Source organism: Canis lupus, chromosome 11, assembly GCF_048164855.1.
Source record: "Canis lupus baileyi chromosome 11, mCanLup2.hap1, whole genome shotgun sequence".
In the NCBI taxonomy this organism is placed as follows: Eukaryota; Metazoa; Chordata; class Mammalia; order Carnivora; family Canidae; genus Canis; species Canis lupus.
In genome coordinates this window covers 3,588,141-3,616,124 of record NC_132848.1, presented here as the reverse complement: position 1 = coordinate 3,616,124, position 27,984 = coordinate 3,588,141, and the positions used below count along the sequence as shown (strand labels likewise).

The 27,984-nt window shown below is 45.9% G+C and overlaps 2 protein-coding genes across 35 annotated transcripts in view; one reads left to right on the top strand and one right to left on the bottom strand.

Annotated features, from left to right (window-relative positions):
• Positions 1 to 3: 3 nt before the first annotated feature.
• INHBC (inhibin subunit beta C) lies at positions 4 to 11,970 on the bottom strand. The gene is made up of 2 exons (XM_072842872.1): positions 11,270 to 11,970; positions 4 to 2,839 (listed from the first exon to the last, which is right to left on the bottom strand). The coding sequence occupies exons 1-2, from the start codon at positions 11,580 to 11,582 to the stop codon at positions 2,097 to 2,099; spliced, it is 1,056 nt and encodes a 351-aa protein (XP_072698973.1). The 5' UTR covers positions 11,583 to 11,970; the 3' UTR covers positions 4 to 2,096.
• A 2,879-nt stretch (positions 11,971 to 14,849) lies between these two features.
• The window catches only part of R3HDM2 (R3H domain containing 2), a 166,029-nt gene continuing 152,894 nt past the window's right edge, over positions 14,850 to 27,984 (top strand). For 11 of the 34 annotated variants that reach the window (XM_072842922.1, XM_072842932.1, XM_072842926.1 and 8 more), the window contains exon 1: positions 14,893 to 14,985. The gene's annotated coding sequence lies outside the window, so the exon portion shown is untranslated. Of the gene's footprint in view, positions 14,986 to 16,276; positions 16,353 to 27,984 lie in introns of those variants that run through there. The other 23 variants (XM_072842919.1, XM_072842940.1, XM_072842933.1 and 20 more) reach the window with 7 other exon arrangements.

Below are 27,984 nucleotides of genomic sequence, written 5' to 3'. Positions count from 1 at the left end.
TAATACCGATTCAGTATTTATTTTAAAATTTGTAATTTTGTTCATCATGGATTTTTCGGCATTCATCTTGCTGTCTTAAAAATATTGCATTGATTATTGATCTCAATCGATGAATTTCTTGGCAGTCCCTTACAATTTTGCCCCCAAAGTGACTGCTGTACTTTACCTCGCCTTACTCTTGGCCCTGGGAACTAAGGCTGTAGCCGAAGGGAGAGAGCTTAGATCTAGGGGAGGGGTGGCTTGTGGGGCGGCCGTGGAAGGGGGAGGAAGAAGCACAGAAGACTTCCTTAGATGTTCCCCTTAGATGAGGATCTCCTCAAGGCAAAAATGGCATGGCTTCTGTGGGTTGCTTAGGAAGCCCCACAGCTCAGATCTGCAGGTCTCCTGAGGAGATCCCTTTCAAACTTTCTCCTCTAGGGTTCCTCTTCAGGGACCTCAGGCTCTGGAGGGGGGGGTCATAAGCTGAGCAAACACAGACATCACGTTACCCAAAGGACACCTGGGTTTTGCGCAAACTCGGCCTTGGGCTGCAGACAATATCGATCCCATGGTTCAAGGCTGTCCAACCAAAGGGAGAGGATGATGGGGAAAGAAGTGCAAAGGTCTAGAGAGGACCCAGTCTCAGAGCAAATACCTCCCCTCCTCATTCCATGCCTTCCTTTTCTTCTCCTGGTCCCATGCAAGTGGCCCTAGGCCAGTTCCAGCTTCCAGGAAGGTCTCCTGGATGAAGTCCTGGGGGTCAGTGAGAGGAGGGAGCCAGCTCTGAGCCATGCCTCTGGCCCCCCCTCCCCCACATGTGTGCTCACGGATCGTCAGCCTACTTGCTGATGGAGCAGTGATCTGTCTCATCTCTTGGAGTGAGCATGGAGGGAAGAGAAGAGCAAATACAACCTAAGCCTCTATCAGCTCTGAGACCAGCAAAGATGGCTCTGGGAGGGCGGAGGAGACCTAAGGAAGAAGAGGAGGCATGCTAGGAAAGGAAGGGGCATGAAGTGTGGCATGGACACAATAGCTCGGCCCTGAGGAGCCTGTGGGAGAGAGAGCAGAAATGGGCAAGGCAGGTAGACTCTGGGTCACCCTTGGTGTAGGCCAGGGTCCTGGCAAGAGACAAAAGACACATTCAGTTGTCTGTGTTTGCATCACTAACAAGCCTTAATGAAGAACTTATTTATACAGGTGTAGGCAGGGTTAAGGGAACCAAGGAGGGGCGTTGAAGCCCCAAAGACTAGCAAGAGTGGAAAGCCCTTACAGGTCCCTAGTGCGGAAGATATTGGAATGTAGGTAGAAATGGGGTCAGGGCGGCCAGATAGGAGCTGGAGGGACAGACCACAGCTTCTGTCACACAGATACATGGCACGGAGGCAGAGGGAACAGGAATAAGAAATATCTTGACCTCCGTCTCCTCTTATCCTTTGACCCCCTGCCTGTGTCTACCTGTAAGGGGACAAATTCAGCAGGAAGCCAGAGGCCAAAGGAGTTCAGGTGAGTCAGTCCTTAAGGGTATTGAGTAGGGCAGAGAAGGACAAAGAATGGATGAGGGTATGCCAAGAGAGCCTTTGCAGCCCACCAGGGCAAATAAGAAAGGGGCTTGAGATACAGAGAAGTGTAGCTGTGGACAGCGGTGATCTAATCTTCAGTGAATCCGGGGAAAGAGCTCTCTGGTAATCCAGAAAATCAGGGCAAGGGGCTGGTCAGCTCATCCTAGAGTTATGGCTATCAAGTCAGAAGAGCAAAGAAGGGTAGTGGATTATGGGATGGACTAAGAGTGGGCTATGGGTGTCTGTGCCTGGGAACTAGACAGCACTGCTCACCTTCGCAGGTGGATTAGAGTCCCCAGGGTGGCAGTGGAGCCCGAGAGGCTTGCCAGATAGACTACACCCTAGGAGACTGGTGGTCATGAAGATGGGACGGTGACTGTCCTTAGACGAAGATCTCCTCAAGTCATAGCTGGGATCATTTCCATAGGTTGCTCAGGAAGAGGGAGCTCTCCTTCGGGACAGAGGCAGTAATGGGGTGTCATTCCCACCTCTCAAGAAAGAGTGCCTCTATGAGGGCATGTTCACTTGCCCCACTTGGGCTGCCTGTCGGCACAGGGACTAACTACACCCACAGGCCTCTACCACCATGTCAGGTATGTCAGTCTTGACAACGTTGCTGTCCCTGTCGTAGTACAGCAGAGATAGGGGGCGCCGGGCTGTGGGCACACAGCATGAGCCCCCTCCGGCGGTACCAGCAGCTGTGTTGGCCTTGAGAAGGTTGAGCACCGCAGTGTGAAAGGAGGCAGCAATGCCAGGCATGCCTGCCACATGCAGTGGGCACTGCCCTGTGCAGAAGTTCATTGCATAGCCCTCAGGCTGGATGATCCAGTCGTGCCAGCCAATGTCACGAAAGTCCACGAAGAACTCTTGGCGACAACACATCCGGGATCCACCCTGGCAGTTGATGCCTCGCCGGTGAACCCGGTGCTTACCACCAGCTTTCACCTTGGCTGACACAAAAGGCCTATGGGCAGCCCCACCCAGTATGACTGAGCTCCAGGCTCCTTGGCCTTCAGGTACCAGCTCCAGGGTCAGGTGCCCTTGGTTGCAGGCAGCCTGAGCTTCACGCCCCAGGAAGAGCTGGTGCCAGCCACTGGCATCCACGTCCAGCAGGTGCTGAGTGGCCGAGGTGAGGTTGGTGTCACGTGAGCTTAGCACGAGGATCTTCAGCTTTAAAGTCTGGGTGGTATTGGGAGGGATCTGTACAAAGAACATGAGGCTGGCCTGCTGGATCTCCATGCCACTAGCAGTTCTATCAGAGAAGTGGAAATCAAGACGAGTCTGGTTGATGTCGGAGAGCCCTGTGGACACAAGAAGCCCCAGTCACTGTGGCCTTCCGAGTGTCAATTTTACCAGCTACCTCTTAATTCTCAAGTATACTTGAACTCTCTGCAGCATACGGCATAGTTTACCACCCTTTCTTTCTTGAAAATCTTTTCTTTCTTGGCTTCTATGACACAACTTTATGATTCTTTGATTTTGTTTGCTGGCTTTTCTTTCTCTGACCATTGTTCAATGCAAGAGTCCTCCAAAATTTGTCTTTGACCTTCATTTCCTTTTACTCTCTACTCAAGGGAGTTCTTATCCACACTCATGCTCAGCCAACACAGTTTTTATGTGGTGATTCCCAAATTTGGATGTCTAGTTCAGACTAATTCTGCACCTCTGGACTGGACGTATAGATTTGGGAATCAACAAACTTTAGGTCTAAATTTCTAACTGCTTGGGGCACTTGGGTGGCTCAGTGGCTGAGCGTCTGCCTTTGGCTCAGGGTGTGATCCTGGAGTCCCGGGATCGAGTCCCACATCAGGCTCCCTGCATGGAGCCTGCTTCTCCCTCTGCCTGTGTCTCTGCCTCTCTCTCTGTGTGTCTCATGAATAAATATTTTTTTAAAAAGGTTTAAAAAATAAAATAAATTTCTAACTGCTTAATTTTGCCACATGACTGTCCTGCCAGTACATTAAAATCAAATTTTGGGGACCCCTGGATGGCTCAGTGGTTGAGCATCTGTCTTTGGTTCAGGGCGTGATCCTGGTCCGGGATCAAGTCCCGTATTGGGCTTCTTGCGTGGAGCCTGCTTCGCCCTCTGTCTATGTCTCTGCCTCTCTCTGTGTCTCTCATGAATATATAAATAAAATCTTTAAAAAAATCATTTTTTTCCCAAACGGAAGTCACTCTTTTCCTTCTTATATACCCCTCTTTCTGTTCTTCGAGTTGGAGGCACCACTACCCTCTTTATCATCTCCAGAAACCCCCCTCTGTGAGCACCCCCTCTATCCCCATATCCAGTCCCTCAGCACAGTGATTCTATGTATTTCTCCTTATCACCATTGTTCTTGTCCAGTCTTCTCTCTTCATCCCTCACCTGCCCTACTGAAAAACCAATTAAAACTGGTTTTCTATTCCCTCCACTCCACTGAAACTGCTCTTGTCAGGATCACCGACACTTTCTATATTGCCCAATCCAATGGTTTCACCTCTTTATATTCATCTTACTTGACCTTTAAGCAGTGTTTGACACACTTAATCATTCCCTCCTTCTTGAAATATTTCCTTCTCTTGGCTTTTGTGACTCTGGCCACTCTATCTTGGTCTGTTGCTGACAGCTCTTCTTCCTCTGCCTGACCTCTAGTTGTTGATGGTCCTGAACTCCCTTCTTTTCTCTATCTATATTCTTTTTGAGAAGCATCTCATCAATTCCCATAGCTTTCTATTCCATCTGTATGCTGATGACTCCCAAATATATATCCTTGGCCCTGACCTTTCCCTGATTTTCAGGCTTGTATATCCTGCTGCTGATCTGATATTCTATTTGGATATCCAGTGATATTTTAAACTTTTCACCTTCAAAGATAAACTCAAGATTTATCCCCCCAGCCCAAACCTATTCCTTTTCCTACCTAATTCCCTATACATGCATTGCTTAAGGCAAAATCTTATTGCTCTCATTCCCTACTTTAAAATTATCTGCAAGATCTGGGGTGCCTGGGTGGCTCAGTCAGTTAAGCATCAACTCTTGATTTCAGCTCAGGTTATGACTTCAGGGTTGTGAGATCAAGCCCTGCACCCGGCTCTGCACTCGGCATGGGGTCTGCTTGAGATTCTTCCTTTCTTTCTGCCTCTGCCCCTCCATCCCACTTGTGCATGCTCTTTCTGTCTCTCAAAGAAAATGAATAAAATCTTTAAAAAAATAATAAATAGGGACTCCTGGGTGGCTCAGCGGTTGGGCGTCAGCCTTCGGCTCAGGTCATGATCCCGGTGTCCTGGGATCGAGTCCTACGTCGTGCCCCCTGCATGGAGCCTGCTTCTCGCTCTGCCTGTGTCTCTGCCTCTCTCTCTCTCTGTGTCTCTCATGAACAAATAAAATCTTTGCCAAAAAAATTTTAAAAACAAAATAAAAAATAAGCTATCTGCAAGATCTGCCCACTCTACCTCTAATTCATGAAATAATTTCACTAATCCCTACCTCCTCTACTACATATTAACCCAGTCACCTTTTTCTTGAATTATAGCAATGGCTTCCAAAGTGGTCCACTGCTGTCCCCCAAACCATTCTCTATATATCAGCCAGAATGCATTTTATTATATAAATTTGATCAGCTTAATCTCTTTAGCCTAAGACCCCTTGGAGGCTTCCCATTGCTATTTGAATAAAATCTAACCTCCCCCCATTTTTTAAAAAAAGATTTTATTTATTTATTCATGAAAATACATAGAGAGGAGAGAGAGAGACAGAGACACAGGCAGAGGGAGATGCAGGCTCCATGCAGGGAGCCCAACGAAGGACTCGATCCCGGGTCTTCAGGATCACGCCCTGGGCCGAAGGTGGCACTAAACCGCTGAGCCACCCAGGGATCCCAAATCTAAACCCCTTAACACAGAAAACTCATATGATCAGGCATTCTGCTATTTAATGGCTATGTTCTACCTATACTGGCTCTTTTCCACTCCTTGAACTCAATAAACATGGACTCACCTCATGGCCTTTGCACTTGCTCTTCCCCCTGTGTGAAACGTCTTAATTTAAAAAAAAAAAAAAAAAGATCTTGGAGGGGATCCCTGGGTGGTGCAGTGGTTTAGCGCCTGCCTTTGGCCCAGGGCGCGATCCTGGAGACCCGGGATCGAATCCCACGTTGGGCTCCCAGTGCTGGAGCCTGCTTCTCCTTCTGCCTGTGTCTCTGCATCTCTCTCTCTCTTTGTGTGACTATCATAAATAAAAAAAATAAAAATAAAAATAAAAAAAAAGATCTTGGGATCCCCAGGGGGCTCAGCGGTTTAGTGCGGCCTTCAGCCCAGGGTGTGATCCTGGAGACTCAGGATCGAGTCCCACGTTGGGTTCCCTGCGTGGAGCCTGTTTCTCCGGCTGCCTGTGTCTCTGCCTCTCTCTCTGTGTGTTTCTCATGAATAAATAAATAAAGTCTTAAAAAAAAAGATCTTACTTATTTGCTTGAGAGAGAGAGGGAGCACAAGAAGGAGGAGCAGCAGAGGGAGAGGGAGAAGCAGGCTCCCCACTGAGCCGAGAGCCCAACGTGGGACCCAATTCCAGGACCCCAGGATTAGGACCCCGGGATCATGACCCAAGATGAAGGCAGATGGTTAACCCTGAGCCACCCAGGCAACACCCCCCCACCCCCAATCTGAAATGTCTTTCCAAGATTTTTGATTGACTGGCTTCTTTTTGGCATTCAGTTCAAATGTCCCTTGCTCGTAGAGGCTTCTCTGACTAACCTATCTAAAGCAGCCTTCAACTCTATCTCTGTCTCTCTAATACACCATCCTGCTTAACTGTCATTGTAGCTACTATTACTCTCTGTAGACTTCTTGTTTTGTTTGTTTGTTTGTTTTTGTTTTTGTTTTTAACCTGGGCATGGCTGTGTGACTTGATTTGGCCGATGAGACAGGCAAGCACAGTGCAAGCAGAAACCTGATAAAGGTTTAAAGATATTTGGGCTAGACTCTTGAATGATGAGAAGCCATGTGGAGAGACACTTTGAGGATCAGAGACCATCTCAGATGTTCTAGCACCATCTAAACTCCTGACTGAATGTAGTTGTTTCAGTGACTTCAGCTACTCCTCAGATGGAGATGAAGAACTGTCCAGATAAGCCCAAAGCACAAAAACCATCAGAAATACCTAATTTCTTGTTTTAAGCCTCTGTCTTTGCACTGGTTACTTATATTAACTGGTAACTGAAACAGAAATTAGTAATAGAGGTAGTGTATTCCATAACAAAGACCTAAAATATGTAGCTTTGACTTTGGGACTGGGTGGCAGGCAGAGGTTGAAAGGATGGTGAGGAGACTGTTAGTGAAGGTAGGGAGAACAGTGAGGAAATTGCTATCAGAAGCTGGAGAAAGGGGAACCTGTGTTATGTATTGGCTATCATCTGCAGCAACTTGGAAGCTAGAAATGGTATCTAACAAAGTTGTGAATTTAGCTAAAGATATTTCCAGGCAGAATGTTGAAAGTGCCAATTGGCTTATTTTAGCTGCCTATGATAAGGCATTTCAGGCGTGAGATGAACTAAAAAAGAAACTGTTCAATTTTCAAGCAGAATTTAGAGAAAATATTTCCAACAGGACTTGCTAGATTGAACAATAATATATTTTTTTCATTCCTCACCTATGTGTCTGGTGCAAGATTCTTAAGGTGAGAAATAGTCTCAGGGCAAAATCACATCCAGGGCATTGTCAGTAAAATATGGTCTCAGAGCGAAGATCAAAACATTTAATAAAGGGTTAATTGTAAGACCCTTTGTTAAGATTTAACACCTCTGTTGGGACACCTGGGAGGCTCAGTGGTTGAGTATCAGCCTTTGGCTCAGGTTGTGATCCTGGGGTCCTGGGATGGAGTTCCTCATCCTGCAGGGAGCCTGCTTCTCCCTCTGCCTGTGTCTCTGCCTGTCTCTGTGTCTCTCATGAATAAATAAATAAATAAACAAATAAATAAATAAATAATAAAATCTTTACAAAAAGATCTAACGCCTCTGTTAAATCTTAAAAATTTAAGATGATGTTCTGTAGATCCTCTTAACTAGACAATAGGGCTTCTAAGAATCTTAAAGTGTATCGACTCACAACACCCTGACTTGTAACCAACCTAAAGAGGGGTCTGTCTTGAATAAGTTGACTGCCTTTTTGTCTAATTGAGCAGACTATAATTTATTATTTAGAAGGCCCACAGGGCTTCACAGAAGATTTTAGTAGGGAAAGCAGCACCAGTTTGGACTAAAAGCTACAGAGATGATTCAAAATGAAAAGAGGTCTCTGGGCCCCTAACTTCTTTGGTCAGGAAGCAGGCTGAGAAAACTGCTCAGCCACAGACACAGGTCACTTCCTATTTAAAACGAAAGACATCTCAGAGGGTGGAGCCAAGCGCTGAGACAGTAGATCTAGAAGAAGAGCACTGAGAGAAAAATCCTACCAGGGACCAGGACTAAACCCTGAAGGAATTCTGGATTTGGGGTAGACTGAGATATATGCCTGGCTGGATATCAGAACTTTCATGGATCAATGACTGTTCTGTGTCCCCCATCCCCCCGTCTTCCTCATCGAACAGGAGTATCTATTATGGTTATCCTGTCCCTGTGTCAGCAATGTATGTTAGGTGTGTGGGAGGCAGATACCTTGCATTTTTAGGTCACAGGCAGTAGTATGTATGTTGGTAAATGTTTAACAACTGGATTCCAGAGGGAAATAAATCCTGATTTGTAGTGTTTGCCAGTTTCTGTGGTATAAATTCTCCCACCACAGCCGATTTCAAACTATTAATGTGACATCACTGGATGCAGACTTGGGAGGTGTTGGCATGAGCAGTTCCAGGACATCGCTGAGGGCCCCTACCCCAGTTTCCGCAGAGCCTCACACTCCCTCTTCCTACGTACACAGGTCTTGCTTTCACACTATTGTGTGGATGATAGCTTAAATTGGAATAAAAGCTCCAAGCTAACATATCAAAATGCAAAAGGTAGAATCTGGGTATCAGTCATTCTCACTTCCAAATGTCATCCCAGATCAGGCCCCCTCCGGCTGAATGTTGTACTCATTCACTGATTAGCAAATATGTGGAAAGTATATAGACTTTGAAGTCAGAGAGAACGGTGTTTGAATTCTGCCCCTTGCAAGCTGGATGACCTTGACCATGTAAATGATCTTCTTTGAGTATCAGTTTCTGCTTTCATAAGATGGGAATAATAAACTCTGCTTTACAGCCGGGGTAGTTGTGAGGATTCATTGAGATGAGACAGGCACACTAAATACCTGGTAGCCATCTTTATTGTCACAATGTGGCCAGGAACTGGTGTCAGGGATACAAAGGTGGAAAAAAACTAAAAACAAAAAACAAAAAAACACCAAAAAACCAAAACCCCAACCAGGATCTTGGTGTTCAAGGGAGCCATGGTTCATGGTCATCTGTCCACCTTGTGCTCATCCATTCTAAGCTACTTTTCTTTCTTTCCTTCTTTTTTTTTTTTTTTTTTGTCTTTTAAGATTTTATTTATTTATTTGAGAGAGAGAAAGCACGAGAGAACATAGCAGAGGGAGGGAGAGGGGAGAAACAGGCTCCCCACTGAGCAAGGAACCTGATGTGGGGCTCCATCCCAGGGCCTGGGATCACAACCTGAGCTGAAGGTGGCCACTTAACCAACTGAACCATCCAGGTGGTCTCCAAGCTACTTTTCAACTCCAAATTCAGTTTGCTCGTTCAGACTCTAACGCACATTTCTCTTTCTTTTAGAATGTTGTTTACGGGGAGGGGGGGGTGTCCCTGGGTGGCTCAGTGGTTTAGCGCCTGCCTTTGTGCCCGGATGTGATCCTCAAGTCGCAGGATCCTTGAGGATCCTCGAGTCCCCGGATCGAGTCCCACGTTGGGCTCCCTGAAGCTGCCTGATTCTGCCTCTGGCTGTGTCTCTGCCTCTGTGTGTGTGTGTCTCATGAATAAATAAATAAAATCTTAAAAAAAAATGTTGTTTACCATTTTCTACCATTAAAGTCAAACATGTTCTACAATACTAGTCCATTTGCAATCTTCTGAAAGACTTCCCTGACTCACTAGGACCCAACGAATAACTCCTGACCCAGCAAGATCTGTGCCCTCCTCTAGCATTATTTCATTCTTCCTTACCTTCTAATTCATTTATTCCCAACAGCAGCAACTACACCCCTCATGGGAAGGAGGGAATCTTCGATTTCTTGCTCTCCCCCATCTTAACCTTCTAAGAACATTACCTGTTTTACTTCATTTAATTCTCTCAACTATCCTCTCATTAACCCCATTTTACAAATGAGAAAACTGTTAACAACCCAGGTCACACATTAATAAGCAGCTGAGCAAGGATTTGAACCCAGGCTTATCTGGTTCCAAAGTTTGTGTTTTTCATCATAGGCAGGGGTGCCTTGAATTGGAGCCAAAATCAAGAGTGGGCCGCTTTACTGACTTAGCCACCCAGGCACCCCACAGTTTTCAGTAGTTTTAAAATGAGGATAACAATAGTACTTGCCTCACTGGGTTGTTGTGAGGATGATCTCAAGGAGTTTGCGTATGTAAAAAGCTTAGGATAACGGAGATGTTATGTAGGTGTCAGTTATTTCTACTTTACGCTAGCTTCTGGTGATAACATGGGGAATAAATGACAGTTCCTGACCTCAAGGGGTCTACATTTAATAGGAAATGGACTTCCCAGGAAACCTGGAGGGAGGCAATTTCTCATGGAGTTTAGTTTCAGGGCGAGGGCAGGGGAGCCACTGGAGAGGGAGCTCCTCACCCTCAGGTCAGGGTGGGTTTTTTCAAGACAGGAGTGCTGGGTCTTTTTTTTTTTTTTTTTTTTTATAAGATTTTATTTATTTATTCATGAGAGACAGAGAGAGAGAGAGGCCAAGACATAGGCAGAGGGAGAAGCAGGCTCCTTGCAGGGAACCTGATGTGGGACCGGATCCCAGGACTCCAGGATCATGCCCTGGGGCTGAAGGCAGATGCTCAACTGCTGAGCCACCCAGGCGTTCCAGGAGTGCTGGGTCTTGAAGAGAAAGGAGAGTGGGTGCTGACCAGGAGAAAGGGGTCAGGAATGGGAAGGACCTTCTAGACCCATGGAGGAGCTCGCAAGAAGCTCAGAGGCCAAAGAGATCACTTGGTGTTCTGTTCCTAGGGTCCTGTCTCCAAATTCTTGACCTTCTCTCCAGCTACCCACTGTAAATTCTCCAACTCCTCTTTTCTCTCTGGACTTAACTCTCCCTTCTTCTCTATCTTCTATCCTTTATTCCCCACTTTGACCCCGTTCTGATGTGAGGGCCGAAGGTATTAAGATGAGGGAGCAGGGGTAGGCTGGAGGTATTGTAGTCCTGGTGTTTTACTTTTTCCCTTTTCACTAAGATGAGGCATCTGGGGGATGGGGAGACAGGGGCCAGAGAAAGGACAGACTGCCTAGCTCCCAGCTGAAGTTGGGTGCAGGCCCAAGAAGTGGATGAGCTCACACCACAGCCTGTGGAAGTTTGTGGGAGCCAGAGGAGATGCAGGCAGGCAGTCTCAAAAGAAGTGAAATCTACCCACTTCCCAGCTGCCCATTGGTCAAGTCTAACTAAGAGAAAGCAGGGGGTGGGGTGGGAGCATAGGGTTAGGAGATTATAGACCATGGGAAGCAAGAGTTGGGAGAGTTTGGGGGAGGGAGGCAGGGGTTAGGCTGGGGAGGAGACTTTTCCTTCCTTGGGGGAAGATCTACAGAACAGGAACCCACCTGTGTCAGCAAAGCTGATGATCTCATATTCCTGTTCTCCGTCAGCCTCCGGAAGCATCCCCTGCGGGGGCCCATGGAGGCGCTGCAGGGCGGCCCTCAGAGCAGCTCCGGACACAGGCCTGCTCAGTGTTGGGCGCTGGCTGAGGTGCAGCTTCTCCAAGATGCTTCTCTTGGCCAGGTCAAGCAGCAGCTCTCGCTGGCGCTCCACGTCCACGGCGGGTCCTCCACATGCCAGACACTGACTGTCAGCCCTGGGAATGGCCACCGTAGCTGGCGCCAGGAACAGGAAGGCCAGGAGTAATGGGGAGATCATTGCTGAGGGAGGCCGTCTTTTAGGGACAGGGTGGAGATAGGGCCCTAAAACCGGGGCTCAGGATCTCAACAGCTGTGGTCTCCGCTCCAGCCTGGCCGCCGGGGGCCCTGGAAGGAGAATGCGTCCAGCTGGCATGACTCCTTGTTGCAGGGGTCAGAGCAGCCAAACATCTGACTTGAGAGGTGAAGCCAGTTGCAGGTAGAACTTGGCAGAAGCCTCCAGCACATAGTCAGTGAACGGACAGAGTGGGGGATGTGAGGGGAGGTTGTTTTGTTTGGGGAAAGAAATGTCCCGGGGCCAATGTCGGGAGACTGTGGGTTACCCACGTAAGCTGCCAGGCCCGGGGACAAAGGTTAGAGATGAAATTCCCCTTCAGCTCAAAGGCCTTGCTGGGAAGCCTGGAGGAAGAGGGAGAGGCGAGAGGTTTTAAGACAGAGTGTTAAAGAGTGCCTCTCAAGCCAGAGGGTCCCCGGCAGGGCACTCTATGTCATTGCCATATGGATAATTGGGAGTTTCACTTTCCTTTGCCTGGTACTTCTCAAAGCCCCTCTGCCCCCTTTCTCTCTCCCTGAGGCTCATAATGCAGACTCCTTTGTTCACCATCCCCTCCTCTACCCCTGTCCACTGGACTCGAAACTAGCCATGAAGATTAAGAGAAAGGAGGGAACATGTTCCAGCCAGGTCTTCTGTAGCTTTAGGGGGGGATGTCTGAAGGCGGGAAAGCTAGATTTGCTTACCCTTTGAGGATTCTTCTATTTAGGAAAAGAAATTTTGACATTTCTCGGAATCCCTGGTCCTCCAAAGGTCCTGACCAGTGTTTCTGCCACCGCAGGGTTTTACTGGGCAGGAATGGTGGGTGGAATTAGGAGGATAGGTGTTTAAACCAGATGATGCTGGTCAAAATTCTGTCTCTTCCTTTTATTAGCTGTGTGACTCTGGGCAAGTTACTTGACCTCTCTTGCTTTCATTTCTTCATTGGAGAAATGGGAAAAATGATCACCCTTGATTCCAAAATCCAAAAAAACCTCATAATCCACTATTTTTTTTTTGTAACTCATATGGTGACGCGAACAGAGGGAGGGTTATCTATGATCATTTTAAAAATTGTACTGAAGGCTGTCCCTGGGTGGCTCAGTGGTTTAGAGCCTGCCTTTGGCCCAGGCTGTGATCCTGGAGACCTGGGATCGAGTCCCACATCGGGCTCCCTGCATGGAGCCTGCTTCTTCCTCTGCCTGTGTCTCTGCACACCTCTCTCTCTCTGTGTCTCTTGTGAATAAATAGATAAAATCTTAAAAAAAATTGTACTGAAACTATTTGTACATTTTTACTCCAGAAATATCAGTTATTTGATTATGGGATACCCCTGGGGGTATTCTATAATACACAGTATATGTATCATTTTACCTTCCTAAAACCTGAAATTTTCTGATTTCTGAAACATGTCTGACTCTATGGACTCTGAATAGGGAATTGTAGATCTGTAATATCTCAGAATTTTGAGATTTAAATAATTTTGTAAAGCAAAAATACAGTGGCTGACACACAGCAAGTGCTTAACAAAAGTTTTATTATTTCTGCTATGCAGGTTTTTTTGTGGGCCCGAGTACCTGCACCTCTAGATGTGCTGAAGAAATTCTGCCAATATCTGCTGTTCTGAGCTCTTCTTTCTTAGATGCCATGCCCCCAATCTTGGTCTGCAGTGCACTTGGCCAGTCTGTTGCTTTCCTTGTATTCCCAGCATCACACACAGGGCCTGATCTATCAGTGTTTATATTTTTATTTTTTTAAAGATTTTATTTACTTATTCATGAGAGACACAGAGAGAGAGAGAGACACACACACACACACACACACACACACACACAGGCAGGGGGAGAAGCAGGCTCCATGCAGGGACCCTTGCGTGGGACTCGATCCCAGGTCATGCCCTGGGCTGAAGGCGGCGCTAAACCTCTGAGCCACCCAGGTGTCCCCATGATCTATCAGTGTCTAAAGGTGTGGGAATACCCTCCTCCGTGTCATGGAGAGTTAGTTGACATCCATCACTGTGTATGTTTAAGGCACGCAGCACTAACCTCTCCGGGGCTCACTCAATCTCCCTTACCTCTGGGAACGAATTGCTCCTCCTGGTTCCCGCAGCACATTGAACATGTCTCTATTTATAGCACTTACATTGTACTGTAATTATTTTTTGCCTACTGCAGTTCTTGTGACATAGTAAATATGTAATAGTCAAATTCTATCAATGTAAGACTACAGTGCTTCTTTGAGGGAGTTGGTCAGTCAATGACCCACATACATCTAATCGATAACTAAATTGATTCTGCCTCCAACGGGCCCAATGGGGGAGGCTGCAGACTCAAATGACTGGCAAGGGAAAGAACCACATCTTGGAATGGGGTGTAAGTGAGTTTAATAGGATAGACTTAAACCTGCTTTATTTATGTATGCATTTATGTATTTATTTTAAAAGATTTTATTTATTCTTGAGACACGGGGGGGGGGGGGAGGCAGGGACACAGGCAGAGGGAGAAGCAGGCTCCCCGCAGGGTAGCCCCAGCGGGGCTCCATCCGGGACCCGGGGTCATGGGGTCACGACCTGGGCCAAAGGCGGCCGCTCACCCACCGAGCCCCGGGGCGCCCCTACACCTGCTTTAGAGAGAACTCAATTTTTTACATCTGGAAAACACGGGTGTCCGCCTCGCCCCGACCCTTGCCCGTTTATCCCACAAGCGTTTATCGCGGGGTTGCTGCCCTGCGCGGGAGGCTGTTCTGAACGCGCTCGCGCTCGCTGAATCCCGGCCTCGTCCCGGAGTCAGGAGCACGTTCGGAGCTGCGGCGACGCCGACGGTCCTGAGGGACTCACCGCGGGCTGAGGGCGCCGCGGCCCGCCTGACACACAGCGCGGGCGAGCGACGGAGCAAGCGCGCGGGGCGCAGAGAGGCGGCGGCGACGGGGCGGCGGCGGCGGCCTGGCGGGGCGCGGGGGCCTGGCGGGGCGGCGGCGGCGTCCGCCGCGGGGGAGAGGCCCCCAGGCGGCGGGGCGCGCGGGGCGCAGGGCGCGCTGACGACGACGCCGGACGTGCTGACGTAGCGCGCAGGCCGCAGCGGGGGGCGGACTCCGGGCCTTTCTTCCCCTTCTGGTCCCCCCTCCCCCTTTTCTCCCTTTCCGGGTCTGGTTCCCCCTCTTCTCCCCTCTCCCCCTTCCTTCCCAAGCCCCTTCCCCCCCCCGCCCCGGTCCCCCCTGCTCCCCCGCCCTGGGCCCCGGGGAAACCCCCGCCGAGAAGAGCCCGCCCCCAGGAGCGCGCCGCCGCCGGCCGTCGGGGCCGAGCCGCAGCCGAGCGGCCGTGGGCCCGGGCGGCGGGCGGAGACGCGGGCGCCCTCCCCGCGGCGGCCCGCGCGAGGTGAGGCCACCTCCGGGCCGGGAGGGCGGGCGGCGCGGGCGGCCCGTGGGGGGGGGGGCGTGGCGGCGGCGGCCTGGGTGCCGCCGGGGGCGGGGGGTCGGGGCCGGAACCCCGTGCGGGGCTGCCCGAGGCGCCGCCAGTGTGCGCGGGGAGCGCAGGCGAGGAGCGGGGCCGGGGGCGCGGGCGCGGGCGCGGGCGGGCGCCACCTGTGGCCTGTGCCCGGCCGGGAACTGTTGCGCCCTGCGGCGTGGGGCAGGCCCGCTCCATGTGTTTCTTGGGTCTCCGTGTTCCTTTGAGCCTTGGAAAGGTGTGTGTGTGTGTGTGTGTGTGTGTGTGTGTGTGTGTGTCGGGGGAGGGGGGGCTGGAGCCTCCCGATGCTCAGCCGGTGCCTGAGTTACTGGAGGACGCGGATCCGAGCCGGAGCGTCCAGGACGAGGTTTCCGGAGCCTAAAAGTCGGGCCTGCATCAGGCTCCTCACTCACTCTTTAGCCTCTTAAAACTCTTGGTAACTCCGCAGAATAACTATCCACTCAATGGATTGTTCTGGGATAACGAGGAGACGTGTTTTCCAGGTTTATTGAGAAATCATGGACATGTATTACCGTGTGTATTTAAGGCACGCAGCTTGATGGCTGGATTTACACATATTGTGAAATGATTATCAAAATAGGCTCAGCTAGCCTCCGTCCTCTTGTATGGTTACAATCAAAAGAAAGAAAGAAAAAGAAAATAATTTTTCCCCTTGTGATGAGAATTCTTAGGATTTACTAACAACTTTCCTAAAAATCTCATAGCAGTGGCCACCATAGTCACGTTATAGGTCACGTTCCCTACTCCTTATTTTATAACAGAAAATTCGTGCCTCTTGACCCCCTTGCAATGCCCCCTTACCTTACGCTCTGCCTCTCTAACCACAAGTCGGATCTCCTTCTGCAGCTTGGTTGGTTTTTTTAGATTCCACACAGAAGTGAGATCTACACTGTCTTTCTCTGATTCACATGCCTTTGAGGTCTATCCATGTTGTCTCAAATGGTACAATTTCCTCCTTTTTTATGGCGGACTAATATTTCATTACACACACACACACATATACACCCCACACAACTTCATCCATCCATCCATCCATCCATCCATGGACATTTAGGTTGTTTCCCTGTTTTTGCCAGTGTTAATAATGCTGCCATGAACACGGGGGTGCAGATACCTCTCAGAGTCAGTGTTTTTGTTGGTGTGGGAAAGTTTAAATTCAGATTCCAGTTGGATGAATATTCTTGTGTACATTTTTTTTCAGATAGATTTAACGGAAAGAGAGGAGCCTGAGTTCTGTCTGATTTTGGTGGGCAACATGGAGACTCGGGAAGAAGGAGGTGACAGGTTTTTACTTCAGGAATATCACACATTCCTAGCATTTTATTGTATTTTTAGATAGTCAAATTGGCACTTGAATTAGTTTTAGTGGCTCCTCTTTCTCATGCATTTTTTCCCCCTTTCTCCGTGTTTCCTTTTTTTCCCTTTGTGAAGCCTTTAGACAAAAATGATTTATTTTATTTTTAAAAATTTTATTCGGGAGAGAGAGAGTGAGAGAATGAGCAGGGAGAGCAGGAGAGGGAGAAGTAGGCTCCGCTTTGAGCAGGGAGCCCAATGCAGGGCTTGATCCTAGGACACTGGGATCATGACCTGAGCTGAAGGCAGAGGCTTGACAGACTGAGCCATCCAGGCGCCCCAAGACAAAAATGATTTAAATAGGGGTGCAGAGTGGTAGGTTAGATTAATTCAGTTAACTTTTTAGTTATATGTTTCTTCCCCCATTGCTGTTCTCCATAAGGTTGAGGGGACAGTCTGGAATATCTGATGAACTGTCAGCGAAAGTTAAATTTAATTTGAGAGTTGCAGTTCTAGCTGTCTTTGTGTCCACAGTAAGATCTATTGTAGACCTCCTCTATCTATTTATCTATCTATATCTATCTATAAAATATTTTATTTATTTATTCATGAGAGACAGGCAGAGGGAGAAGCAGGCTCCACGCAGGGAGCCCAATGTGGGAATTGATCTGGGGACTCCAAGGGTCACACCCTGGGCCCAGGGCAGGTGCCAAATCACTGAGCCACCCAGGCGTCCCAAGACCTCCACAATTTAAAACAATTTTTAAAATTTGCGTATGTAGGGATCCCTGGGTGGCACAGCAGTTTAGCACCTGCCTTTGGCCTGGGCCGCGATTCTGGAGACCCGGGATCGAGTCCCACGTTGGGCTCCCTGCATGGAGCCTGCTTCTCCCTCTGCCTGTGTCTCTGCCTCTCTCTCTCTCTCTCTGTGGCTATCGTGAATAAATAAATAAAAATCTTTAAAAAAAAATAAAAATTTGCGTATGTAAAAATAAGGTGCCTGATATTTTTTAAAGGAAAAGAGTCTAAAGGATAATAGTTTACTTGCTTTTTCAGAATAAAAACCAAAGATTTTACAATTGCCTTTAGAGCCCTAGATCTGTAACACTCTTTCCTTCCCAACATACTCCTCTGGTCTCCTGGCCCTTCCTTGAGTAACCTGGGCTCACTTCTGCCTCAGGGGCTATGTGCTTACTCCCCAGATCTTCCTGGATCACTTTTTCACTATAAAGCTGCATAGCTTTGTCCCCTCATCTCTTTCAGTTCTTTATTTAAATGGCACTCAAACAGTGACATTTCCTTGGCCATCTCAATTGCAAAACCTCCCCCCCCCCATTTTACATAATTCCCTATCCTACTTCTCTGCTTTATTTTTCTCTCTCTACCCCTTAGCAAGGGATAGCACACTTGGGTGTGGTGTCCCCCACTAGAAAGTGAGTTTAATGGGAGTGAATAGTCTTGTTTTGTTAATTGATGTTCTCAGCCCTTAGCATAGAACTTGACGATGTGCACTGGGTGCTCAATAGTTTTCTCTTTTCCTTGTCATGATTTTTTTGATCATGGTTGGTTGTTCTTGGAGGAGTGGAATGTGCGTTGGGTGCTCAATGGTTTTCTCCTTTCCTTGTGATTTTTTGATCATGGTTGGTGTTCTTGGAGAGGTGGAATGAATTTTCACTAGGATTTTGTGAGGTACTCATTGGAAAAATTTGAGATTATTTTTGTCATTTCTTGCCACATTTCTTTTTAGATTGTATTTATTCATTCATGAGAGAGAGAGAGAGAGGCAGAGACACAGGCAGAGGGAGAAGCGGGCTCCATGCAGGGAACCTGACCAGGACTCGATCCGGGGTCTCCAGGATCACGCCCTGGGCTGAAAGCGGGGCTAAACCGCTGAGCCACCTGGGCTGCCCACCACATTTCTCTTTTTGACAGAAGTCTTGTGCTTTTAGGTCTTTGAATGAAAGCACTTCGAAGGCAGAGAGGATGGAGTATAGGGGATCTTTGGTGTTGGTGGTCCTAGAGGAAGATTGTTTTAAGATCTTATGTGACTAGAATTTTTACCTCTCGCTTTAGTCTCTTCCCTTGATGTTTGTTCACTCTTTTTTTTTTAATAAATTAATTTTTTATTGGTGTTCAATTTACCAACATACAGAATAACACCCAGTGCTCATCCCGTCAAGTGGTGTTTGTTCACTCTGATGAGACAACTCTCACCATCCTTACCTCTTTGGCCCCAGAGCACTGAATCAGGCCGGTTCCCCTTTGAATTTTTCAGTAGACCAAAGATGGTGGTTGATATTTACAGTTGGGCTGTATGGGTTATATTTTCCCCCCCATTCATGTGGAGCAAGTTGAGCTAAAAAACTTAATAGCTTTTTTCTTTTCTTTTTTTAAAGATTTTATTTATTTATTCACAAGAGACACACACACACACACAGAGGCAGAGACACAGGCAGAGGGAGAAGCAGGCTCCATGCAGGGAGCCTGATGTGGGGTCTGGGGACTCTAGGATTATGCCCTGGGCTGAAGGCGGTGCTAAACTGCTGAGCCACCTGGGCTGCCCAAGAATAGTTTTTTCTTTTTTTTTCTTTTTTTTTTTTTAAATTTTTTTTTATTTTATTTATTTATGATAGTCACACAGAGAGAGAGAGAGGCAGAGACACAGGCAGAGGGAGAAGCAGGCTCCATGCACCGGGAGCCTGATGTGGGATTCGATCCCGGGTCTCCAGGATCGTACCCTGGGCCAAAGGCAGGCGCCAAACCACTGCGCCACCCAGGGATCCCCAAGAATAGTTTTTTCTAACAGTGATGGAGTGGTTCGTTCTGGGGAACATCTGATCTTTTTTTTCACAAATCCATTTGGTGGGGGGCATTTTTAGCAACTAAATTCTATATGAAGTCTGAGGAGAAAAGGAGCAGGCCTGAATTCTGTGGCTTATCCCTTATTTATTTTTTCCTTTCTCATATCTTGATTGGCACATTTGTTACCTTCGTTGACCTTCTGGCTAGAATGGCCTAGATGAGATTTCTCTTTGTGGTAGTCCTGGCCACTGTTCTCCAGCTTAGGAAGGCAAAGGGGGGTGAGAAGGGGGTTTTAACACTTTGTGAGAATGCTGGTAGCAAAGCCTAAAGTTTTTGCTTAAACCTTTGCCAGGACAGTGGAAGCTGCCAGGCCTATTTTGAGAATGGTTTGTAGGAGGGTGGAAAAGTTGAGGGTCTTATATCTGTTGGACTGGATGTGGTTCTGATATTAGTGTAAAGAAGTAGCAGCAGCAGAAATGTATTATAGTTCTTATGTGAATAATTTCTGACATAATATGGGCAGATTAATAAATACTTCTATTATGCTTCTGTTGTCCCCTTTTTTAAATCCTTTCACAACGTTTCTAGGAAGTCTTTCTCTTGCTACAGAGATTCTTAAACATCTCTATGTCACAGTCTCACCTCTGGGAGATAACACTGAGTTCTGACAATATTTTAGTTTAGGTAATGGTTTTGAATGATGCAGTGCTTATTTCTGTGCCAGATCTCTTTGGGAACTCAAGGAAAGCTTTCAGGAAAAAGCGTATTTTGAGGAAGGGATAAAAAGCGTTGCATTTTGGTTGCATGGTCCCAGGAGGTGCAGAGGAGAGAATTTTGTGAAACTGTGTGTATGGTTTTTTGTTTTGTTTTGTTTTTTTAAGGTTTTTCTTTGCCTCCTTGTAAGACTGGATAAGGGACTCTGAGTGTCCTTGTGTGGAATGTGCTGCCAGTTTACAAGTAGGAAAAATAACCGGACTCATGGCTTGAATGTGTATGCACGAATACAGTTGGTGGGTCTAATTTTAGAGACCTTCTTCATACACAGTGGCCTCAGTATTTTCCTCCAGCTGTATCCTTCTTACTCTCTGTGTAGAAAACATTTCTACTTCATACCTTTAACAGTTCACTTAATTCCTTTCAGTGGTTGGTTAACTTTTGCCTTACCATGGTTGCTAGTTTAGCAGTGTAGCACACGTTCCATCTTTCCAATGAAGTTACTCTCTCCATTCCTTCCTAACTTTGGGTTTATTTCTGAAAATAGAGATGGAAAGATTTTTTAACATTGATCTGTTTTAACTCCTTTTTGAATTCCCTTAGATTTCCTTAGCACGTATCTGTTTTCTCACACTTAAGAGAAAATTGATGTTGAAAGCTCTTAATTAAGATAGTCCCTGGTGGTTTCATCATTTCCACTTGGGAGGTATGATAGGCAAGATCTGGGATGCTTCCTAAATTCAAGTGTTCTTTCTGCTTTTCTGCAGGGTCTCTTGTGAGTTGTTCAGTTGTTTGAGCCCATACTGGGAAAGCTCTTACAGCTTTCTCATTTTGACACTAAGTTTCCTAGAGTGTTTTCCTGTGCTTTAAAAAAAAAAAAAAAAAAAAAAAAGAACTTGGATGGTTCAGTGGTTGAGAGGCTGCCTTTGGTTCAGGTCATGATCCTGGACTGGGGTCCTGGGATCAAGTCCCACATCGGGTTTCCTGCAGGGAGCCCACTTCTCTCTCTGCCTATGTGTCTTTCTGTGTCTCTTTCATGAATAAATAAAATCTTTAAAAAAAATAAGAAAAAGAACTTATCAAATTGGGAACTCCAGCTAGAGATGAGGGAAAAGGTGCAAAAGCCACAGTTAGTCATGTCTCCCAATAGTCAAAACACTTCTGGTGTTTTTAAAGAGCTCATTTTATTCTATTCCTCAGTTTCTTAACCACAAAAGCATCAAAAGTCTTTCATTCCTTTTAATTGCTTGCTTATTTGTCACACTCTGACTTTTCTAAATTGTCAAAGACTTCGATTTTTCCTGGGAAACTATTTGCAGTAATTTTTGGGGTATTTTCTTGGGGAGAAAAATGAAACTTGTTAAGTGTTCCTGTAAGGTCTCTTCCTGAGACCAGTGTTGTGATTCTTCCATTTTCCTATAGGTGTTAATAGTATGTTTTACAGCCCCCCCCCATTGAATATCTCAAAATCTTTGCAAGTAAGTGAAAGCTATATAATTTGGTACCCATACAATTACCCAGAGGTTCAGAAAGAAATCAGCTTAAGTCCTTATCCTGCAGAGCTAGAAGTGTAAAAGTAAGTGAAGCATTAGCAGGTTTTAAAAGAACTCAGTTTATTTCTAGTTGGTATTTGTTAATTGTGAGTCTGTAGTAGGAGAAAAAAATGCTGGTCAAGTTTTGGTCAACTTCTGTCTAGATCTTTTGGAGATAATTTACTCAGTCTTTTTTTTTTTTAAAGATTTTATTTATTTATTCATGAGAGACACAGGCAGAAGCAGGCTCCATGTAGGGAGCCTGACACAGGACTTGATCCCAGGTCTCCGAGATTAGGCCCTGGGCTGAAGGCGGCACTAAGCCACTGAGCCACCTGGGCTGCCCTAGCTCTCAGTCTTTTTAAAATTATTATTATTATTTTTAAAGATTTTATTTATTCATGAGAGACACAGAGAGAGAGAGAGAGGCAGAGACACAGACAGAGGGAGAAGCAGGCTCCATGCAGGGAGCCCAATGCGGCACTTGATCCCGGGTCTCCAGGATCATGCCCTGGGCCGAAGGCAGGTGCCAAACCATTGAGCCACCCAGGGATCCCCTTAAAATTACTTTTTACCTTTTTTTTTTTTTTTAATTTATTTATGATAGTCACACAGAGAGAGAGAGAGAGAGAGAGAGAGAGGGGCAGAGACATAGGCAGAGGGAGAAGCAGGCTCCATGCATTGGGAGCCAGACGTGGGATTCGATCCTGGGTCTCCAGGATCGCGCCTGGGCCAAAGGCAGGCACCAAACCGCTGCGCCACCCAGGGATCCCTAAAATTACTTTTTAAAAGATTTTATTTATTTATTTGAGAGAGAGAGTATGCTCGTGAGAGGATGCACAAGAGCTGGGGTGGGCGGCACCTGGGTGGCGCAGTAGTTGAGCGTCTGCCTTTGGCTCATGTGATCCCAGGATCCTGGGATCAAGTCCTGCATTGGGCTTCCCAGAGGGAGCTTGCCTCTCTCTCTGCCTATGTCTGCCTCTCTCTGTGTCTCTCATGAATAAAAAATCTTAAAAAAAAACTGGGGTGAGGAGGGGCAGAGGGAAAGGGAGAAGCCGGTTCTCCACTGTGCCGGGAGAGCCATCAGAATCAATGGGAAGAACATGATAGACCTTGGTAAGTCTCACGGACCTCTATTCATCCTTCTTTTCAGTTTTTCTGCAGCATTTGTCACTGTCGACCTCTCGGGATGTTTCATTGACACTAATTTCTTTTCCACTTGGATTCCTGGCTCTCTCCCTCTCATCTCCTAGTGTGTGTTTTCCTTAAGTTTTCTGTTGAATTCTGCTTCTCTACTTCTGGTTCTTAGACCTTAATGGCGTAAGCGTCTCTTGGAGAATTTAAGAATGTGACTTACAAAAGCTGTCTTGAGGGCTGCCCGGTGGCTCAGCCGTTTAGCGCTGCCTTCAGCCCAGGGTGTGATCCTGGGATCGAGTCCCACATCAGGCTCCCTGCAGGGAGCCTGCTTCTCCCTCTGCCTGTGTCTCTGCCTCTCTCTCTCTCTCTCTGTGTCTCTTATGAATAAATAAATAAAATCTTAAAAAAGAAAAAAAAAAGCTGTCTTGATCTGGGCCCTGCCAGCCTCTCTGACCTAACTTGTATTACATTTTCCTGTTCTTAGCATGCTGTAGCCATCGTGGCTTTTTCTGCCCCAGGCCTTCGTGCTTAAGCTTCCTTCTGCCTGAAATGTCATTCTCCCAGATTTTCCCTTGTTACATCTTATTTTTCAGGTCAGCTCAAAGGCTTCCTTTGTGTGCCTTCCCTGACCACCTATCCAAAATAATTAACCTCCTCTTTGTGCTTTATCTCAGTCTTCTGTTTCATTATCTCCACAGCACTTAACCACTATCTTATCTTGTTTTCTTGTATGTGGTCTGGTTCACACCTAGAACTTAAACCCTATGAGAACAAGGACCTTATTTATTTTACAACTACTATGTTCCTAAGGGCTACCGTAGTCACTCAGTACACATTTGTTGAATGAATGAATGAATGAATGAATGAAATGTGGATTCTTGGATCTTATCTCCAGAGATTTTGGTTTAGTAGGTTTGGGATGGAGCCTAGGAGTTTGTACTTTAACAAACCTTCCAAGTATTTCTGATGTTTCTGGTCAGTTGTCTTGGATGACATTGGTCAGGCTCATATACCCCAGTGACTTCACTTAGCATCTATTACTATAAACTTGACAACTTGCGAGTCTGTGTCTCCAGTTCAGATCTCTCGCCTGAGCTCTAGGCTCATTTCTTCAGTGGTTTCTTCAACATCTCCATTTCATTGCCATCTAGCTTCCCAGATTCAGCATGATTAAAGCAAACAATCTTCCCATGGAAATTTTTTTCCTCTAAGTTCTTTTTTCCTGTTAATGATACCACCTAGGTGCACAAGCCAAGAAACCTCAATGTTATATTTGACTCCTTACTCTTTAACGCTCAATAATTGTAAGTTATGTAGACTCTTAAGCCCTCAGTCTGTCTTGAATCTTTCTATTTCTTTCCATCAGCATTGCTACTTTCTTAGTTCCGGAGGCCATCCTCTCTCATCTGGATAACTGTGATGGGCTTTAACTGGCTTTCCTGTTCTAGTCTTGCTCCTTCTACTAATCTTTTATTTAATTCTGTACCCTTCAGCCATAAGAAGACTAAAATCTATTATTTTCTGCTGCTTATAACCTTTTAATATCTTTTTTTTTGCTCCCAGTACAAAGGTTGTGTTTTGTTTTGTTTTAACGTGGGTGTTTTAACCTCGTCTGCCTTATATTTTGCTGTCTTTGCTTTCAGGCTTACGCATCAGCTACAGATCAATTACTTGTTCTTTCACCCTTCCTGTTCTCTCACCTTGCTGCCTTGGATAAACCATTGTTTTCCCTGAATGCTTCTCTTCCCCCAAACAACAAAAACAGAAACCTTCACTGGTTTGGGTATCATGTCCTGGAACCCTTTCAAGGCATCCTAAACCTCATTTTGTCTGCCTCTTTTGAACCAGTTTCCACAAAGCTAGGTTCCCCTTTGTCTTTACCATATTTCTCTATATTCCATTCTGAGTTTCTGCTCACACTGAAGTTATATTTGCTAGGATCGTGATCTCTTCTGTGCCAAAAGAGCTCTCTAGAACATGTGATTTTTGTTTTATTCCTCTACTAACTGTAAGGAAGAGAAGGAAAGAAAGAAACTAGATGATTTGAGGTTCTATGTTCTAGATTGAGATTTTGCCAGTTGTTTTGCCTCTCCTAGCTAATGCCATCCTGAAGAGAGATCATTGAATCTTGATTTGGTCCAGAGCTATATTAAGGCCAGTAACTAAAACCCTGAACTAAGCTTTTGCCGTTCTTGCTTGTACCATCAAAGTTTTTACCTTTCCCATTATTATAGTATCTTCAACTTTATGCCCCTTTCCAGTCTTCTTATTTTCCCTTCAGAGTTACTTGGTTTAAAATTTATTCTTTGTGTTTTACTCTCCATCCTGTCAGTATTTTTGATTATGAAGTCAAAGTAGGGTTTTATACTTGCTGTATTTTCCCTTTATGGTAATGCAGAAATACTTTTTCTTTCTTTTTGAATGAATGTGATGGCTGAAAAATTACCTATTTGACTAGCAAGATAGGACTATCAAAAGAATACAAATCTGTTTGGTTTCTGTCTAGGCTTTATGAGAAGTAAAATCAGAGCCACTGCTTAAAACTCTGAATTTTTAACTCTGAAGTTCTCTGATGCTTTTCTGAGTTTAATCTCATTAATTCCACTGAACCAGTATCTTCATATATAGAATGGAGTTGATGGTCTGCTTTCTCTTAGGGTAGAGGAAGACTTACTTTTGGAGGTATCTCTTAGGGATAGGTACAGTAATACTTTTTGATACATTTATGGATTTAAAATGTGGATACTTGAGACTGAAGTTGCATTTAATAGATTCTTTTTTTTTTTTTTTAAAGATTTTATTTTTTATTTATTTATAATAGTCACACAGAGAGAGAGAGAGGCAGAGACACAGGCACAGGGAGAAGCAGGCTCCATGCACCTGGAACCCGACGTGGGATTCGATCCCAGGTCTCCAGGATCGCGCCCTGGGCCAAAGGCATGCGCCAAACTGCTGCGCCACCCGGGGATCCCGCATTTAATAGATTCTTAAGCTAGCTTAATATTTTACTTCACCTGTACTTAGGTAATAATACAGAAGAGGGACACAGAGATATCTCCAGATATTAATGATGAGCACACTTTCCATGTAGCTGAGTTGTATTTATACCAGCTTGGTGGCCACAGTCAGAGAATGTTAGCCTACCTCATAGGACCGTCTGTATTAAATGTGATCAAATTACTAGTCTCTAAATAATGTTCTCCAGTGCTGTTAAATAACACAACAGCACTGAAATTAATGTTGGCTGTGAGAAAATGGTGCTTTATTTCTGTGTGCTCTATTTTCTTCCTTTTTTTCTCTTTGGAATTAACATTGCTTTTACAACTGCTTTTCTGTCTCTTGGTTGGGAAATGGTAGTTGTCTTTTCAATTTAGTGGACTGGCTGGACTCAGACATAGAATGTATTCAGATCCATAATGTGTTCTAGGCCACAAGATTCTGTTTTCTCTGTTTCATCCTGTCCTTTATTGTTGACCTGTGTTTTGCTCAATGTCCACAATAAGGGCATTCTGCCAAATGAGGCCCCTGAAAAAGATGATAGATTTTTAACGAAGAATAATTACAAGGAGGTAGGGCGGGGATGGGGAGAGGAGGGAAAAAAAAAATAGAATTCTAGGAACTCACTTGCTACTGTTTCGTTTTACCAGCCCAGCTTTTTTCACTTAACACAGATTTTTTTTTTTAATTTTTATTTATTTATGATAGTCACACACAGATATAGAGAGAGAGGCAGAGACACAGGCAGAGGGAGAAGCAGGCTCCATGCACCGGGAGCCCGACATGGGATTCGATCCCAGGTCTCCAGGATCGCGCCCTGGGCCAAAGGCAGGCGCCAAACCGCTGCGCCACCCGGGGATCCCGACTTAACACAGATTTAATCCTGTTATTTAGCTGACTCGTGTACAACAAGCCTATTATATAGTATTAACTCAGAAATCAGAGAAACTGTGTTTATTATTAGTCTGTGTTTAAAATAAGTGTCACCTATATGTTTTCTTCTTACAGTGATTCTCTATTAGAAGATCTTTTAGCTTCTGGTCTTTCAGTGTTTTTATAATAGAAAGGGGGATCTTCAAGTGAGGTTTATAGAACTGCTTCCAAAGTAATACCTAACATCAAGAAAATTTATGAAGAGACTAACTCATTCAGATGTTATTAAGTGCCTATTTGTTAGGTATTGTGTTATATACCAAAAAAAAAAAAAAAAAAAAAAAAAATCTAAAAAAAAAAAGTGACATTGTTCCTATCCTGTTTTATTATAGATTACAGAAAAATTTAGTTAACCCTTGAACAACATAGGGGTTAGGGGCCCAACCCCCTACACAGTAAAAAAAGCCAGGTTATTTATTTATTTTTAAATTATTATTTTTAATAATTTTTTATTTTATTTTTTAAAAATGTTTATTTATTTTTTTAAGATTTATTTATTTATCCATTCAGAGAGAGAGAGACAGAGACAGAGACACAGGCAGAGGGAGAAGCAGGCTCCATGCAGGGAGCCCGACATGGGACTCGATCCCAGGTTGCCAGGATCACACCCCGGACTGCAGGTGGCACTAAACCGCTGCGCCACCGGGGCTGCCCAATATTTTTTTAAAAGACTTTATTCATGAGAGATAGAGAGAGACAGAGGCAGAGGGAGATGCAGGCTCCCTGCAAAGAGCTCGATGTGAGACTCAACCCCGGGACTCTGGGATCCTGACCTGAGCCAAAGGCAGACTCCCAACTGCTGAGCCACCCAGTGTCCCTATTTTTAAATTATTTTAAGAAAGATTTTAGAGAAAAAAAAAATGAGTGGGGGGGGCGGCAGAGGGAGAAGCAGGCACCCCACTGAGCAGGGAGCCCGATGTGGTCTTGGTCCCAGGGCTTTGGGATCATGAACTGAGCTGAAGGCAGATGCTTAACTAACTGAGCTACCCAGGCACCCCTTGAAGGACTTTTTTTTTTTAAATTTTTTAATTTATTTATGATAATCACAGAGAGAGAGAGAGGCAGAGACACAGGCAGAGGGAGAAGCAGGCTCCATGCACTGGGAGCCCGATGTGGGACTCGATCCCAGGTCTCCAGGATCGCACCCTGGGCCAAAGGCAGGCGCTAAACCACTGCGCCACCCAGGGATCCCTTGAAGGACTTTTTTTTTTTTTTTAATTAATTAATTTATTTATGATAGAGAGAGAGAGGCAGAGACACAGGCAGAGGGAGAAGCAGGCTCCATGCACTGGGAGCCCGATGTGGGATTCGATCCCGGGTCTCCAGGATTGTGCCTTGGGCCAAAGGCAGGCGCCAAACCGCTGCGCCACCCAGGGATCCTGAAGGACTTATTTTTTTAAAGATTTTTTTTTTTTAATTTTTATTTATTTATGATAGTCACAGAGAGAGAGAGAGAGAGAGGCAGAGACACAGGCAGAGGGAGAAGCAGGCTCCATGCACT